Source organism: Ammodytes marinus, assembly GCF_949987685.1.
Source record: "Ammodytes marinus genome assembly, chromosome: 18".
Classification (NCBI taxonomy): domain Eukaryota; kingdom Metazoa; phylum Chordata; class Actinopteri; order Uranoscopiformes; family Ammodytidae; genus Ammodytes; species Ammodytes marinus.
This window is the reverse complement of record NC_137222.1, coordinates 5,981,303-6,000,006: the sequence shown is the minus strand read 5'-3', so window position 1 is coordinate 6,000,006 and position 18,704 is coordinate 5,981,303. Positions and strand designations below refer to the sequence as shown.

At 39.9% G+C, this 18,704-nt stretch overlaps 1 protein-coding gene across 7 annotated transcripts in view; it reads left to right on the top strand.

The window, feature by feature from the left end:
- Positions 1-18,704, top strand: part of dab2ipb (DAB2 interacting protein b) — a 131,107-nt gene that overhangs the window by 38,308 nt on the left and 74,095 nt on the right. For 4 of the 7 annotated variants that reach the window (XM_080046736.1, XM_080046735.1, XM_080046733.1 and 1 more), the window contains exons 2-3: positions 10,129-10,241; positions 18,025-18,143. In XM_080046736.1, coding sequence (XP_079902862.1) covers positions 10,129-10,241; positions 18,025-18,143 — 232 coding nt within the window. Of the gene's footprint in view, positions 1-10,128; positions 10,251-18,024; positions 18,144-18,704 lie in introns of all 7 variants that reach the window. The other 3 variants (XM_080046734.1, XM_080046737.1, XM_080046731.1) reach the window with 1 other exon arrangement.

Below are 18,704 nucleotides of genomic sequence, written 5' to 3'. Positions count from 1 at the left end.
ACAATAATCTGTGATGCAAAATGTTAATCTACTTCACTTATAAACATGACAGTTGAAAAAGGGATTATGAGTTAAATTGGGCCACATTTAGACCTTCACTTCACAGCCAACACAATATGATTTATTTTTAGAACAGATAAGCTCTTTGCTCTGTTTTTGCTCTTTTTGCCTGAGATGAGATTAAGGTTGTGTTTAAGTACAACAAGGAATCACTAATAGACAATAATTATTATTATTATATATATATTTTTTTATTGCAACTGTCTGTGCAGCTTTAGATTCCAAGACACATTTCCCAAAGGGGACAATAAGCTCCTGTATTGTATAGTAACACAGGCAGCTTCGTTTTTAGACTTATACACAATCAGGCCAAGGTCTGGGAGAAACAAAGTTAACAAAGGTGAAGAAATTAACAAATGTAATACACAATATGAATTTCCCATCTAGTTTGTCGGATCTGTATTACAGAATGAGCAGTGAAATTATAATGAATTTATCTCAAGAATCATTTAACAGGAAGCACATGAGAGAGAAGGCAAGGGCAGTTAATAAAGCAATCAAGCGGCAAAGTGAAACCTCCAGAAGTCTCCACATCATCCAAGGATCACTTTCTGATCATAGTCTCAGCTCTGGCGTCCTGTGTACACATCTAACCTCTTTCGCCCTCAAGCCTGGTGAATCATGGAGATGGGACAGATGATGCAGTGCATCTCAACACATCAGAAGCGTTCCAATAACAGGGAGGGACAGGTGCAGGCTAATCCACCTTTAATCCATAGATAATAACTCTGATTACAAGCCAGAGCCAGTGAGTGGTTTAGGAGAAATAGCTGTGGAAGTATAGAAGGATCATTGCCATGACTCTCTGAAAACAGCTTCTTAACAAACAGCACACACAGTGTGCATGTAATAAGTATAGCCATCTTCACATGCATACATATATGCAATTGTAAGTAAACTGTTTCTCTTACATACCCTTGTCGTTCCCAGATCTTTACAAAAATATTTGAAAGCCGTCCAGCTCATATATAAGTCATAACTCCATAGTGTGGATATAATGAAACCATAATATGCAATAAAACTAGAGAAATTAGAACAAATAATGCATGAACAGATCAGAATCCATTTTGTCAGAAAACAATTTGAGTGATACGCTTTAAGTGGCTACAAGGAACTTTCAGTTTTTGTTGATTGTAGCGGCCCCTTTGGACAAAATTGGTAGTGTTGTTAAAGTACAACTTTGACAAGAACGTGAGCTTGTCATTCTAGGTCAACTTTGTGCAATCTGTATTACATTTTTTTTTTGGGGGGGGACATTTCAAAGAGTTGTCATCTGTCACCTGCTTAAATTTTCAACTGACACCAAGCCTGCACAGTTCACAGGGTGTTTGCCTCGTATCTGTGTGTGTGCAATGGAGGTTATTGAAGTCAGTAGGATCTCAGTCGGCTGTCGCAGGAATGTTGCTGCTGTGTCGCCCTCTGCACAAACACAAACTTCCTCCTTCTGCGCCCCACTCTTCTCCTTCTCCTCCTCCTCTGCCTTCCCATGACACACTGCAGACAAAGGCATGCATGTGCCAAACTAGACATGAAACCGAGAAGCACTCTCTTTATCAGGATATCGCTTGAACATGGTCGAATAAAGAAATTGTGTGAATGAATCCAGCTTTAGTCAGCTGTTGGGTGTTGTGCTGCTTAATGCACCCAGTATCTGTGCTTCTCCACTGTTTATTGGGTGACTGTGTTTCACAAACCTAGAAGATTGGTAAATGGTCATATTCTACTCAGAGGGGTTAACACAGTAGTATGGTATAAATTCAGACTGATCTTTGTAATATCAGCCCACATTCTACCCTCAATGTTAGCAAAAGGTTAAGTGACTCTTGACTCGTGGGTCGAAATGATTCTCTTTTACTCCTTTGTGTCCATAGACGCTCAGAGGAAATGCAGCAGCACCTCTTTATCGCCCCATCATCCCAGCACTGAGTAAATACGGCATCTTGGAGGTCAAAAGTCCAGCGCTGTCTTCACAGTTCCCACATTACAGTCTCTGTGTTCTCTTATACGAGGATACACACTCTCTCTCTCCCCTCTTAGTCTGTCTCTCGCTCACAATAACAGGCGTTTTAAGACTGAGCCATAAAGCTTGACAATTTACAGCTGTGCCTGTAATATGGTATATGCCTCGGTGGGCCTCCACTGTGACCTCCATTACATGGTTCACTGTCCAGTTGCGAGTCAGATATGCCGCTAATGAGACTCTGCCTTTTGACAATAACACACACACACACAAAGAATTCTTACCGGCAGATGACTCTTTGATTGACACAGTTTATATTCCAAAGACAGGCACCATTATCAGCCGGTCAAGACAAGTTCTATTTGTCTCCTACTTGAGGAGGGAAAACAGAAAAGAGATGTATTTGTGAAGAAGGGAGGAGGTGGAGAGGCATGATGGACCAAGAGAACATCCTCCAGGTGTACAGAACACAGCAAACACAGCTTGACAGCCTGTGATTTTTGCTGCACATTTCACCATCTATGTGTGTCTCAATTCCATTTTGCTTTTCCCTCCTGTCATAACACAAAAACTCTGAATTCTCTTTGGAGGCTATTTCTCAGCCCTGAGGGTGTAGGCTTGTTGAAATGCAGACACACACTGCTGTTGTTGTTACTCATACTTTGTCCATTTGCTGGATGTGCACAGGTTGGATAACTTTGCTGCCCTGTTCCAAAACACTTTAAATCAGCTGTAATAAATGTTGCCAATTAACTTAGCATGGTGATGGCCTAAAATTAATCTGGTATGTGATAAGTCTGTAAGTCTACCGTATCAATATATTCAATGTAAGCCTATCAACTTAATATAATAACATATGTGTCTACACAGCATCAGCTAGAAGTTTTTTTAACCACTCGTGTGTGGTTTTGATGAGCAAGCCCCCATTTTTATCTTTATCTTCCACACATGCACAAACAGGATTCTCATTCCTGCTGACAATGTCATTCTATTCCGTTGATTCACAGTTTGTGGTGATTATATGGCAAGAAACCTAGCATCGCATCCAGAAAGGAAAGTAAGAAGAGGACTTCCAGCTTACAAACACGGACATATTATATTCAACAAATCCCCCATGCAAATGTTTTATGAGGAAGCAAATGCAGCTAAGATGTTGAGGCAATATATACAAACTGTGAACTTTGAATATCAGCTGCAACAATACTCCATGTTAATGCAAATATACATTCAATAGATAACATATTTTCAGTGGCCTAGATGGACTTTTGAGTTTGCAATGGGAATTGTAAGCCAAAACAAAAAATAAATAAAATAAACTCAGTCGGCAGTGTGTGTGTGTGTGTACAGAATGTAGATACATAATGTTCTCTTCAAGCCACTATCATTTGTTAGCAGATTAAATAGTATCTGCAACAACCACTTTTTTGAATCCCCTCTGTCATCACAGCAACACTTCGCACAGCCAGCTCCTCGAGCAATTAAATATCTTAAATCTCTTCAATCCAAACAGAAGAACAATGAGTTTTCAATGTTGTTTACCGTTATGTTACTGTTTAATATAAGCACAGAACTTTAGCACAGCCACACCCAAAATAATAAGTTGTTATGCAAAATGTTCACCGCTATTCCTGTTTTGTCCCTCAGATGATTTACCACATGCTATATTAGTTCCTAGTCTGTCTTCTTAACAGTTTCGGTGGCACGTTACCACCTGCCTGCACAGCGTGCTGGTTCTCGGCACACTTCTCACATGAATCATTCATACTATATTCATCCTGTTGCCTCATATTGGGCAAATTTTTTTTCTTTTACTTTTTAACAGTCAGGCTAGCTGTTCCTCATGTTTCCAGCCAATATGCCATGCTTGGCTAACCTGTATCTAGCTTCATTTTTAGCTTTGGTATCAATCTTGTATGAATATGTTCCTAAAAAAGTTGAACTATTCCTTCAAGAGTCAGTCATTCCTGTTGCTTTATGTTTTTGTTCACAATGAGATACAGTCGCTCCCAGGCTACATTCTCCCTATCTCTGTTGTGCCAGACCGGGACACAAATTCACTCCTGTGCACCCACAAAAATGCAAGGGACTATCATCTAGTCCAGTGGTTTTCAAACTGGGGTTATGGCAGGGGAGGCCATAACCCCAGTTATTTTTTTTTATATTACGTTCACGGCATAGCTGGACAAGAGTTCTTCTGCTTCGTTCCTCTCACTGCATTTAAATGCATTCATTATATTACAGAGAAATAGGTCTCGTTAAAGAAAAAGAGCACCAAGCCCAACCCAGAGGACCCTGCATAATTTATTTTATTTTAAATTAATATTTTTATGGAAAATCCACGTGTCCTTCTTCAATAGCTTCTAATTCATCAGACCCAGTGTCTCCAAATTATTTGTTCACACAAAATTCCTCATATTTAGCCTCTTAATTTTTCTCTCAAAGTGCACCAGATTCATAGCCTGGAAATCCAGACCCTGATATCTTGAACGATAGAGGGTCTGGCCACGATCAATAGTAATTTCCAACTCAAGGGGTGGCTCCTACTCGTGCATTTCAAATGCCACTGCACACAGTTGGATAGCACTACAACCAATCAGAGCGATGCACAAGGTGACGTAAGCCCCTTTCGTTTAGCGAACAGCTGTTAAACTGTTAAATTAAACGTTTGCTGTTGTCGGTCGGCAAAACAGAACATTCCACTTACTTGCTAATGAAAGATTTGAGTGCCGTCTTCCAAATCGTTAAGGGTCGAGGCCAAAGCAGTCTCAAACTCACACAACATATCCGCAGCCATCTTTGATGTTTACTATCACGGCTTCGACGTTACATGCACGTCACTGTCGTCATCCGGTTACGTCCTCCCCAGAGTACCATATAAGGGGCTCTGGCGCACCCATATTAGATAGAACCAATTGAAACCATAGCCAGATTTCTGGTTTTCTTGATAAAGCTTCAACGGAGCGTGTCCAGACCAACACACGCAGCAAATTTAATTTGCCAGCGCCTAGTGGCAGGTCTGGGAATGCCAGGCTACCAGATTCATGCATTTCACTATAAAAAGGTGCAAAAAAAATCTACCGGGGGGGGCATACCACCGGACCCCCCTAGGAGGGTCTGGTTCTCCACTGGCTAATATTATCCTCCAGCAGGACATTGGAGGCACTAGCGAAAAAACACTGGGTGTGTGAATGACATTTAACTAGTCAATAATTTGGGAAAGTCTGTCTGCCTATCTTTCTCACTCCGCTGCACACTCAGTCACTACTATCCATGCTTAAAGAAAGCAGGATTAAACCACTGGATTAAGATGTTAAAATGTATTAAAACAATTGTTAAAAAACACACACATTTTTTTAGAATTTTTAAAAAATATGTTTAAATTTGTAAAATAATTAAAAGATCTTTCAAAACACACAGGGATTTAGATTTTATTTATTTTTTGAGGGGGGGAGGTTTCCGCTGAAATGTGTTCTCTGAGGGGGGGCTCACTCTCTCACACTTTGAAAACCCCTGATCTAGTCTATGCAGCTGTAGGCCCCACAGGGCTTGGGTCCCATTAACCGACTGCAAGAGGGCCTGGAGGTGGATGGAATCAACACAGTGAGATGCCTCTTTTTGCAGGTAGATGACAGGGGATGGAAACGTGGTGTTAAGAATTGATGGGGAGATTGTGAGCCGATAGAGAATTCAAGAAAGAAAAGGTGAAATGAGGATGTACTAACATTAGAATTTTATTTGACTTTTAAGCTACGTGCATGGAATAGATTGGAAATCATTTGATAGAATAGAAAGCCCTAAGGCCTGCAGACTTAGTGGTAAAAATATACCTCACCTTTTGAAACAACAGCTGTTGTCTGTATCCCTCTCTGACCCTCTGCTTGACCTTACAAATGGAGCCATGCATATTATATGCTCCAAAACACACCTGCAGATAGCAAAATATCTTAATAAACAACTGTTATACAGTCCCATCTAAACGGGAAGTGTGAACGGTCTGAAATCAGCCACCAAATGCCGTACAGAACAGCTCTTCAACAATTTACCTCAGGTTGGAATTTGTGTTTTAATTGAAGTTTTATTGAGCGTCTGTTTTCTGTTGGTTTGGGGGTTAGAGCGAAATGTTCCATGCATTTGTAGATACATTACACAGGCAGATTTGGAAAACATGTGGAAGCACACAGTGCAAAATAAACCCCCGCAATTAGTTCACAACTTAAGTGATGTGTGTTTGTGTGTGTGAGCTTTTCCTCTGGGCGCTAGTAGCAACCAGCTGTGTACAAGTGGAAAGAGAAATTAAGACGACTAGAGGGGTAAATTCAGTGAATTTGAGCGCAGAGATCATTTGTGACTAGAGCTTCCTCTTGACACAAATTACTTTAAAAAACATTATGGTGCTGACTCAATTCCAATGTTCATGATTTACTTTTTTATTCATGATTTACCCTTTTTGCCCTTGAATGAATTTCAGATTGAAAAGGATTAAATGTCCTTTAATATTTGTTGCCAAGACTTGTTGTCATGACAACAGATAGTTCAGTGTTTGGTACAATGAAAAGGTGATATGAGAAGTGATTTTTATTTTAGAAATGTTCTTTTAGTAAACCAATGTTTTTTTTAAATGTTCTATGGTAATGGATTGAGCAGGTTTTAATGTGCCCACTTATTCAGAGCTGCCACTCAATGAGACATATGTTACACAGCTGAAGAGTATGAAGTTGGAAAGAACCGCACTAGACAAGGAAAGTTTTGGCAAGCCCAGACAAAACCAGTATCACAAGACACTCGTTTTTCATTGTAATTCATGAAACAGCCAGGACATGACGACAGGACATGGCCTTTGGGACTTGGAAACACATCTGTAGACCTCACTTGGACTTGAGGCAGTCTTAAGTCTCATAAATAAAGAGTTGACACATGACTTGAAACCAACTGTGAGATTTAAACTATCTGAATCTTGACACCATAAAAACAATATGAAATGTAAAATTATTTGAGCGTTAGGTTTTGAATGGTTAGAGTTAGCATGACTACACATAATATATTTCATTTTTCGGCCTCTGCAATAAAGTGAGTTAACACAACTTAAAAATGCCATGTCATATGAGGCCTAATAACTTGACATGGACTTGTCTTTAAGGAGTTGCCAGAATGACAGCTGGACCACCTCAGAGTAGGGGTGTGAACGTTTACAACATTTTTGTGACATACAGCTTTCTTTTAAGCTTAGGTCACGTGAACTCGGGTAGTGTTTATCTTCAGGTTATCTCTCACGGCATCACTCTGCTGTGTGTGTGTGTGTGTGCGCTGTGTGTGCAGTGCTGAGACACACACATACACACAGAAATACAGACAGATTCTTGAAACTAGGTTTTGTATCTCAAAATAGTTTGTGATTTCATAATTTTGGATGATGAATGAATGCGTGTCTCCAAAACACTTTGAAATTATTTTCAAAACTTTATTCAAAACAAAAGAAAGAAAATTATGGTTTTTGGTCACTGATTTTACTTAAACATTCATAGTTTACAAACCATGTGTAAACCCCTACCTCAGAGTCTCCTTCTGTGTACTGTTATAGTGTCGATAAATCTCCTCTGTAATAAAAAATACAAAAACCAAGATGGGCTTATATGTCTCCATGACACAGAGACTAAGCTAGTTTAAAATGGGATCCTCCTTTCTGTCACGGAGCAGAGGATCACTGCTAAGAGGATCTAGCCGGTTCCGGTTTTTCAATTATAGAGAATTTGATTTAGCAACAGAGGACGTGTGCTCTGCTCTATGTCGGTGCATGTAATGTTTGTCTGCTGTTTGTTGTTGTGGACTATTATGTTTATTGGAACGTTAAGCTCAGAGCTATGTGGGCTGGGATTCAAGCCAGTGTTTTGCACAGCGGGAGGTGCTATTCCTCCATTCGTTTCTCAATTACAGGGTGCGCTAATTCAGTCAAACAGCCTGTTAAACAGCAGACAGCTAATTTAGCACTGCTCAGCTTTACAAAGTAATGGAAAGGATGGTGCTGACTAAACAGCATTTTCCAGGTGTTTGTTATTGTGTGTCTGAGGCTCATTAGAGATGCTCTATATGCAAATATCATTTTAGGCACAAATCATTTGGCACAATTTGATCCATCTGAGCTTTGTTAATAGCATTGCAGTATTTGATAATTACAGTCCTCATAAGCCAAAACGAGATTTTTTACCAAATTGTGCAAATTAATTCCTCTGCCTGTGTTAAGATGCGTATTTTAAAAGTTAAAATTGACAATTGATACAAAAATCAACGGTCATTCTACAGAGCTTTAAGTATTAAACTAGGAAGACCGTTAGATATGGGTAAGTAAGTATAACATCCCAAAAATACTGACATTTGGGAATGCTGAGGCGTAATGAAGAATTAAAACCACTCATGTCAAGCTTTTGAAAAGAGTTCATAGGTTACAAATCATTAAATGTTTTAGTCCGTAAGGTACAATGTTAACCTCTAAGGCTTATCCACAAAGTTTAATTAACAAATATGGAGATGATTGGATCAGAAGTCAATGGAAATATCCCAGTATACGTACATTTCAAGGTGTGGCAAAGAGACAGAGAGGATGGTAAAAGTTTGCTTTGGAGTTCAGTTTCATCCTAATCAGAGTCACACTGCGATCCATGCTTACCACTAATTTCATTAGTTTCCTATGATGCAGTCGAAGAAGTGATTAAATCATCTACGCTCTAACATCGTCTATGTGAAGTAGTGACCCCATGTTTTAGGCTTGCTTTATAATATGCTTTTTAGCGTACAGTATATATTTACACTTGACCTATTTACCTGGGACCTGGCATAAACAACTTTCCATTCATCATTGGTGGTCACAGTATGTGAGCTAACAGATAACAGAAAATGGCTGAAATCTGCAGAGACATGCACACTCTCCGTCACTCGCATTCCTCTTGGACGTGTCCAGATCCGTTGCTTCCACACACACAGACATGCGCAGTCTTCTTGACTCCAGAACTCTTTCACTCTCTTTCATACTGATCTGATAATATAGTGTTCGTCCAGGTTACAAGGAAGAATTTCATACACACACGCAAGATACAAAGATAACAAACAATGTACAGATAAGCTAAGCTCGGTAAACACGGAAAGGATGCAGGAAAATCAGGGATGGAAAGCAGCAGCCTTTTACTCCCTAACAAGTTCATTGATACATTCACGCAGGAATGGATACTATATCCTTCACAGTCCAGTCCTGTGTTAACACTTTGCACCCATAAACACTTTTTTCTCATTCAACATTTGCCTTTGATCTGCAGTGCAGAAACACCAGTTGGCTTTTTCATGTTTAAACATCTTTCGCCCATTTCAAACGGTTCACTTTCACTTTCAGCAGGAAACATCTTGAGTTTGGAATCAAACCCAGGTCACTGAGGTCTGAGTCCAATCCCATTTGGCATTTGGCACATCAAACTCGGTTACCTTCATTTCATGCATACTGTCAGTGTCGGAGCTTTACATTTGGTTCAGCGTTGTAGCGCAGTTCAAAGCTCCTTTTAAAGTCGTTTCTGTTTTGAGTTTAAATGTTCTTGTGGGAATTTTCCTTTTCCTTTTGGTGCTCTTTGATTCTTCAAAAAAAGTGTAGAAGCCGCTGGGTCAAGTGAACTGGGAATTTGAAAGTAATACTGAGAACGAAACACTCAGGACGTGCCTATGCGCATATCTTTAAATAGTTTGAATGAATTACTTTGGGATAATTTGGAGAGACTAAATTTTTCTTGCTGAAATTTGCATAAGAAGATCAATACTATTCTCAAACCTGTATGCTAAATTGAAATGCTAAATTAGCTGTTTTCTGCTTGCTTTCGGTCTTTACACTACTAAGCTAAGCTAATCATCTCAAGGCTTTAGCTCCATTGTTAATGGACAGCAATGGGAGTGGCATCCTACTTCTCATTTAACAACCCAGAAGAAATTGATCAATTGTTTAGTTCACAATTCAAAGAGCTATTTCCTGTTTTAAAAAGCTCTCTCTCTCTCTCTCTCTCTCTCTCTCTCTCTCTCTCTCTCTCTCTCTCTCTCTCTCTCTCTCTCTCTCTCTCTCTCTCTCTCTCTGTTTCCAGAGTCTCCTCCAGAGAGGACAGGCCGCCGACGCAGCATGCCAGGCAGCTCCTCAGACAAGACCACACCCAACATGGAGGCTACATCTACCGCCGCCACGCCTTTCAGAGTCACCGTGAGTACTGTGAGTGTGTTTTTTATGTATCGTCTCCGTCTTCTCTATTTGTTTCTCTCTATAAGGCCATGCCCACTCCACAGGTACACAGGTATTTTGGCAACCGTATCTCGCAAATGTCACATAACCGGACAGTTAAATCAGCGCATTTTTAAAAAACTCCTGCCTAAGATTTAGAAAAAAATCTCTATTTCTGTATTGATGGGGACATAAATTGTTGTTTACATATACAGAGCATGCGGCAACCTCACTCAGACACTCATGCACATTGCGTTGTCGTGTGAATGGATAGATATTCTAAAACACTGTTATGTGTACAGACTTTTTTCTGCAATTAGACGTTGGGGCTGGTTAGTTTTTTAAAATAGCTGTGTACGTGTGGACATGGCCTGACTTTACCTCTGTCTCCGCTTCGTCCTGCCTCAGAAAGCTCTTAGCTGCAGATCAAGGCCTCCTGAAGAACGGTCTGGTGTCCAGATGGACCCTTGCCAATCTAAAAGTAATTTACATCAAATGTTGGAAATGGCCCTTTGATGTTTGCCATCTACACATCCAGGGTTTACATTCAGTAGCACACCATCCTTGAGTGGCTTTTTAAACATCCTGTGTGATGTTTTCATCGCATTTCACTCAACCATTTTCGGCCGACACGCACGCCCCCACACACGTGCACGGAGAACACAGCCACTCACTCACTTATCAGCAAACTGTCCCCCCTCCTCTGTGTCAAAATAAAATTCAAATGCTCTGTGCCATGTTTAATTCAATAGATAAACAGACGGTTAATGAAGCAAAAAATTCCGCTATGAGTCATCAATTTGAAGCTAATTAGCAATTAGCAGTGCATATTTCCATTAATAAATAATGAGCTGGGAGATGACAACCTGGAGGTGAACTGTAAACAGTAGATGTGTAGACAGTGGGGGAGAGCAGGGCCACAAGCACTCAGTCTCTCATAAACAATCTTCACACTTCACAAGAACTTCAAGCTTTTGTAAAGGCGCATTGGGCATGCTAATTACTCAGAGTTAAGGGCTTAAAGACATTATATTGTTTTCAGTTTCATCAAAAGGTAATCACTACATAAACACAAATGTTGTATTCTCTAATGTTTTATAAAACCCACATAAAATAAAGGAACAAATAGACCAGATGGTGTTGGACTTCCTCTGAAGCTAGAATAAAGTCTTTCATGAAAGAGTGTTTTAACAGTTTACTGTATAAAAGTACCACGACTTGACAAGCCAGAGATTTCCAAACTCTCATCTGTTCATATAAAAGAGTGGAGATTGTGTTTTCTATAATTATGGAGTGTTACTTGCTGTGTGTTTGTGAGTATGTGAATGTACATTTTTTTCTCCCTATTTGAAACTCTTTTTGTTTTTTGATTTAAAATAATAATATTAAATAAATAATGCAAATTGAGTAATTGAATAGCTCTATTGCCATAGGACAAGGAATCAATGACTGGATATAGAGAGATATAGAAGAAAAAAGAAGATTACAAAGAAAAAAACCTGCAGGAGACAGAAGGGGTGAGACAAAGGGGCTAACTATTGATTAAGTGTCTCTTAAGCAGCTCCTGGTAGTCTCCAGGGAAGAGGAGAGGAGCACTGCAGCAAAGTCATCCTGTCTCAATCACATGACCACTACAGATGCTTCTGTGGGTTTATTGCTAAGCAGCAGCAACTAATTGTTCAAATAAAGCTTCCCTGGACAATGTTGGAACCATTTCCTTCATGTTTTTCTGATACTGCCCTCTTTTGGCTATTGATGGTGGCACAGCCAAGTCAGTTCCCCACAAACTGTTCCATCAATTCTCATATTTTGCCGATAGACTGTCCATCAAATTGATACAAATACAGCAGTGAAAGACAGAGGGGATCCATTATGTATGTAGATGAATGGATGGATGGATGGATGGATGGATGGATGGATGGGTTGCAGGCGTGGTGGCACAAACAAATGTTTGGGCTCAAACAAGAAGGAGCCATGCAGGCAGGCGGTCGTATTCTATTCCTTCTCTCCTGCGTCTCCCACTTTTAGCAATGACAAAAACCGCCCCTCATTTTTCTCCCTCTAGTCAAAAGCATTGTGGTGACATCTAAAGTACCCCTCCTAGGCCTTGAGCTAAATCTGTCAAAATGTTTTTCTCTCATGTTCTCTGCAGAGACTTGGTTTCTATGTCTGCGCACAAATGAACGACACACACACACACACACACACACACACACACACACACACACACACACAAGCACATCCTCCAGTGCTTTCAAAAAAACTGTTTCTCACCAGGAGGCATTGAAGAAAGCTAAAATCTCTCCAAAAGCCTAATCTTCCACGGCAGATTCAACAAAAGGAGAAGATTGCATACCTAAAATATAAAAGTAACAACTTGGTAGTGTCTCTTATTCGGTGCTTGTTTAAAGAGCACACAAACAAACCTTATCTAAGTGTGTCACGTCCCACATCCCGCTGATTGCACTAGGTGGCTGGATTGATTTTCTCAATTGTGACTTCTTATCCGATCTCTCCCTGACTCCATTCTCTCTCCCTATACCTCAGCTCTTCTCTCAGATAATAGCAGGGGGTCTAATTGGAACAGGTATGTCTCTTGTTTTCATCAGGTTGTGCTGGAGTAAGACAAGAAAGGTTGAAGTGGAAGAAGGGAACACCCTGCTGATTGTCCAGGCACTGATTCTATCAGCCCCCCATTAGCAAAGCCTGAAATTGTCGAGCCAAGGGAATATAATTAACTTGTTGTAAGCCATTTGCTTAAATTTCATCAAAAAGAAACAAGCTAAAAAAAGCACAGCAATGAAATTGAGCTGTCCTCTTAGTGCTGATTTAATGGGCTTCGACAGGCTTAGATAACAATCAGGTATGCGAGACTGTTATGCACTCTCACTCCGATAAACAGGCATGCACAGATCTAAGCTAACACACATTTGCACTGTCAACAACATGGTAAATATGGACAAACATGTTCTCTCCACAATCATCAAATTACCTTTGGAAATATAGTACAATAGGCCAGAGCTAACAGCTTGGTGAAAGCGAGCCTCTCCTCACCTTTGTGTGTGCATGCTGAATCAGATTATTCCATCCCCTCCTCCCGCTAATTAACTGTCAGCTGTAGAAATGTAAATAATTACGGAGCTCGTTGAAATTCACGCTAACACGTGTGACACTGTAAAGCACCCTGCCAGGTCGCACTGGCTGTTATAGCCTTATCATGTTAGCATGTATAAGAGCCAACCGTCACAGCAGAAAATAGCATTTACTGTATGAAAAACCATCAAAATATAATTAATTGAGGGCTTTCAACAATATTAATGTCATGTCAATCATATGTTTTGTTCATGCATTGGTATTAATAAAAAGGTATCATTCAACCAAACTCTCAGGGTGGTTGTATTCCCACGAGTCAGTTTATGCATTTCTTCACCAGACAACAGAACAATGACATGATGGATGAAATCTCATAGGTGTCAGTTTTCATTGTGTATGCTGGGAGTCACTGGCCAATTTGCTTTAAAGAACTGATAACAAACAGCAATAGGGGCAGAGGTAAAGATTTTTTTACATTGTGATTTTCAGTTGTCAGGGAATGGCAGCCATCAGTTCCTTGACACCTTGTAGCAGCCAATAATTTACTATCTTAAAAAGTGATTACATGCAATAATTTACTATCTTAAAAAGTGATTACATGCAATAATTTACTATCTTAAAAAGTGATTACATGCAATAATTTACTATCTTAAAAAGTGATTACGTTATTGGCCGAGGTTTTAAAAAATCCTTTAAAAATGTAATGACTGGGTCTGATTATGTCATAATTATGTATTGGCTATAAGTGTCACAGTTCCATGACACTTAACCTTACTCTAACAACCGGCCAACAATGTAATAATATATTACATAATGGTCAAAAAGTTATTGTGATTGGTTCAGAAATTGCATTAATGGCTGGTGTGTTATGAAACATATGCTAAGGCAAGGAGGATCATAATATAAACCACAGGGAGGAAGGGACTTAACTCTTTTGTTTCAGCTCCTGCTTGGTTCCCTCTGCAGCTAGTGCCGTGCTCTGCTGAGCCCTGATCCTTTGGGTGACCTTGTCACTCATTTGCTGTACTTTTCTCCTCACTTTCCTCCTCATTTAGTTTCATTCTATTGCTTCTTTCCATCAACTTTCGCTCTACCACCTCCACATTGTGCTCCACTTTCTCCATTTTGCCGCTCCTCTAGCTCATCCTCTCTCTGGCTGGCACTCATTGTCATTTTCTCACATGTTTGACCAGTTTCATCTGTCTTCTATCTCTTTTTTTACACCCTATGTCTCTGACTGTCTGTCACTCCCTGCATATTTTTTGTTCTCTCATGCCAGTCATCTCGTAGACCATGAGCAGGTGCTGATGGCGAATTACATGCTAACATTTTGGCAGCTTGTGTCTCTTGCCCACCGTGATATTTAATTTAGTATTAATATAGGCAATGTTATCCTCACTGATTGATTCTAAGTGTGTGAAAATAGGCTGTTCATATATCTGCTGACCTGTAACCTAGACAATATCTCTGCAAGGCTGACTCAATTAGAGAAAGAGATGTGTTAATGTCACATTGCTGTCCACGTGCACTGGAGAAGGCGAAAAGGGAGTGAATACAAACTATTCTGATAAATTAAAGGTTTGTATAGCTTCCTGGCCTCTCTCTCTTTCCCCCTCCATTCTGTTTCTCTTCCTCCCTCTGTTCTTAAAAGTCCATCCATCAAGGGAACGAGAGAAGTAAAAACAGAACACTCCACCTTGCCCACAGGGACAGGTTTTATTCTCTGACTTATTTCAGATGCAGACTGGGTGGAAAATTGAGGCATTTTAATTTGCAAGCGGTGAATATGTCAATAGCAGCAGGCACACACACACTCTCTATGGACTACAGGGAAGAGGCATGGTATTACTATGAATTTGAAATGGATTTTATGATTGTGTGAATGGTCGAAATGAGGAAAGGTGTGTTTGCGCCTGTGTGTGGGTGTTAACGATTTTCTCCTGCACTGCCATCTTTGCCTTGTCATGTTGTCGAAGGAGCTGATGCGAGAGTGATGCCAAAAACTATTTTCCTGCTGCACACAGACTGAGTCACATTTGTCATTGTTTAGAATGGTAAATGACTGTGCTTATCTAACCACATGCCCCGACATTCACATACACATGGAGTGAATGGTGTATTTATCCGGCTAATACTTTAGTGAAGGAAAGAGTTTGATTCAGAAAGCAAACCTGTCAGCATCCACAGGTGCTACGCTCACCAACAGTAGTTACTCAGCCATTTTAATTTGTTCAGTGTGGCAATAGTAAGACATTTGTTGACTACCTTTTTGATGGACTAAATATAAGCCATGGGAGGATCTGAAAATAACTTTTTTATGATTCAGGATAGTATCTCTGTAATCATCAAATTATTCTTAAAACTCTCAAAATGGCTTTAAAACATAAAGGAATCACTTTACCTAATATGTTATAATGAAACAAATGTTTTAATCAAAACAAACATCTTTGAAATTCACTAAGTTGTGTAGGATACATTAGGCAAGCCAAGCCTTTAATCATGGTATGACTGGGAAGATGCAGCGCACCCTGGAGGCAATTCAAAATTAATCAGGAAACCAAATCACTAAAGGTTTGGACGCCAAGAGGACATTCACTATTATTCATGAACATCCTAATAATGAAATTATCCAGGATCCAGATTCACAATGAAAGATTGTGGTTAGGTCAATGTCCAAATTAAAAAATGAAGAGTTACAGACAAACACAAAATGTCTGAACATTATTTAGTATTCACACAATAGCTATTGTTGTTGATGATAAATGATAAACCATTGATTTATTTTGTTATGGGTAAAGTGAATTAATTGCATAATGTCTTCCCACAACCCTAAAAATCATATTAGCAGAGAAATGTTCTAACTCAAAACTCTGTATCAATGGGAAATTATGTATTACTTGCACCCACAGATGTTAATCGAAGTGCAACCTTGGTTTGCCCCTTGCCAATTTAAATTCATGGACAGAAGGCGAAATGTGTTCTCAAAAAGTTAAAGGGCTCTCTTTTAATATTGGACGGAAGCTAGCAAGACCTTTTGTAGCACTGTATGTAATATGGCCACAGCTATTGTATTTAGTCACGTACGCACACACTCATCAAACAGGCATCACCTTCAGTACACTGACATTAGCAAGTCGTTGTTCTTATTTCAGAGTGTTTTGCTGATGACAGATGTTTGTTCATTACTGCTTAAAGTCATGCTATGGCTCTGTGATCAGCTGGCAGGCTGTCTAGAAGTCACTCACTAATTATTCCTATTGCACTGTTGCCCGGGGCGACCCATTCACACGCTAGGAGGTAATTATACAGGTGTGTTAATGGCCTGGCTGGGACAGAGCGAGGTCTTCTCACTTTGTGTCGCCTGTCACTGTCCTGTGAAATGTCTGCATGTATGAGAATTATATAAGGTCACGGCACCGTGGGTATGTCTCCGAGTTAGGTAATGAGACTCTTCAACCACAATGTGACTCCTGGAAATGTCTATTATTAAGGCCACGCATCGGCTGCTGTGTTGCTTGATAAAAAGCTACACCTGAGTAACTGTGCATACTAGCTTCCTTCTTAAAGGTGGAGTCAGTTATTCTGGTAAACACTTGTTGTCAAAATGACTTTTTATCAAAATATGTGAATATCTCCTCACGATCCGCTACCTGTCTGCACTGTTTTTGTAAACAAAGGGGCTCTGTAAACTGGCATATACACAGGGTGTGCAAACAAAGGGGGTCCACCATATCCAGCAACATACCGGTTTAAAGAGTCTAGGCTGTGTATTAACATTGGATTTTATTTCAGCGGACACAGTACGGACAGGGAGTGGAACGTGAGGAGATATTTACAGATTTTGACAAAAAAAAATGGCAGAATGGCTGTCTCCTCCTTTAAGTTGGCCTATCAGCTCTCCTATATACCGTCCTTCTTTGTTCATCCCCCTCTGCTCCCTCTCCTTCTTGATTTAGTTCCCTGAAGTCAAATATAAAAACGCATAAATAATCTTTTTTTTTTGTCTTGTAAAAACATTTCTGCACCACATCTCATTTGTTCATATTCTCTCGCCCCTTAATGCCAGCCAACTGTTGCCATGGAGACGGCACGGTGCTTGGGGGAGTGTGATTGCAGATGTTCAGAGAAGTAAACACCCAGACAGACAAAGAGAATGAAATGAATGAGAAAACTAATAAAGGGGTGTACCCATGATTGAATTAGCAAGTGAGGGGAATGATTACGAAACACACAATCTTTGTGCATCGAACGATTTGTCGCAAACACTGACACAATTGCTGCTGTGGGAAATCTACAATTTTGGCATACATTTTGCCTACCAGCTTAGTATGTAGAATCTTCTTATGCCAAGGTTCTGTCTGTGAATGTCTGTCTTGGTAGCTTTATGGCTCTGTGTATTCCAGAAATAATTTGTGCTTGACCTTGCTGTCACCTTTACTCGCTGTGAACATCACTCTCACTCTAATATGAAGATCTATACTCATTTATTACTCTTTAACTATTCATGACATTCTGAGTCTCAGGATTTAAGATGTGGTGGAGCCCAGATGTCTGTTTTAATGTGTTCTGTCGCACATCCAAGTTAAGCTTAATGATTGACATCCCAGAGACTTCCCTTTACTAACAAGCGCCGACACTGCTTCATCTGCTATTTCTTGTCTCTCTCCGTTAGGGCTTTCTGAGTCGAAGACTGAAGGGCTCCATAAAACGCACCAAGAGTCAACCCAAACTTGACCGCAACTCCAGCTTCAGACACATTCTCCCTGGCTTCAGGAGCGTTGACAATGACAGGTAGGTTGTTTGTTTTGTTGTCGTGGTGTTGTGTGTATGTGTGCGTGCGTGCGTGCATGCTTGCTGGATACGTCCCTACCTCTGTTCTGTTGTGGTCGCTGATGGCTGTTTATTCAGGTCACCGTTGACATTTTTTGTGTTGTATATTCAGTGTTAAAGTGAAAACAAGTGCATTTGTAGTCTCCGATCTGTCACTTCTAATACTGATAGCTTTGTTTCGCTGTAATACATGGTATATTTCTCCTATCCTCTGCTGTGTCATGCCATTGCGTGCTTGTTTGTTAGAGTTGTTGCCGTCAACTCTTGCCTTTGCGAAAAAGGTTGCACTTGAAGTATGATTTGTCTTGCTTTGTCTCCATACTATGGCTTGGCAATAAAAATCACCAAATATGATTTTTTCAAATTAGGAATTTAAAAAAATCAAAAACTTTAACACAGTTGAAGCTTCGTAGATTAGATTGACAATGTTATAACATATATTTCATTTTGCTAAATTTGTTATGTATATATATTTTTTAGATAGATTTACTGTTCGTATCTTAGACAAATATCAGTAATTTT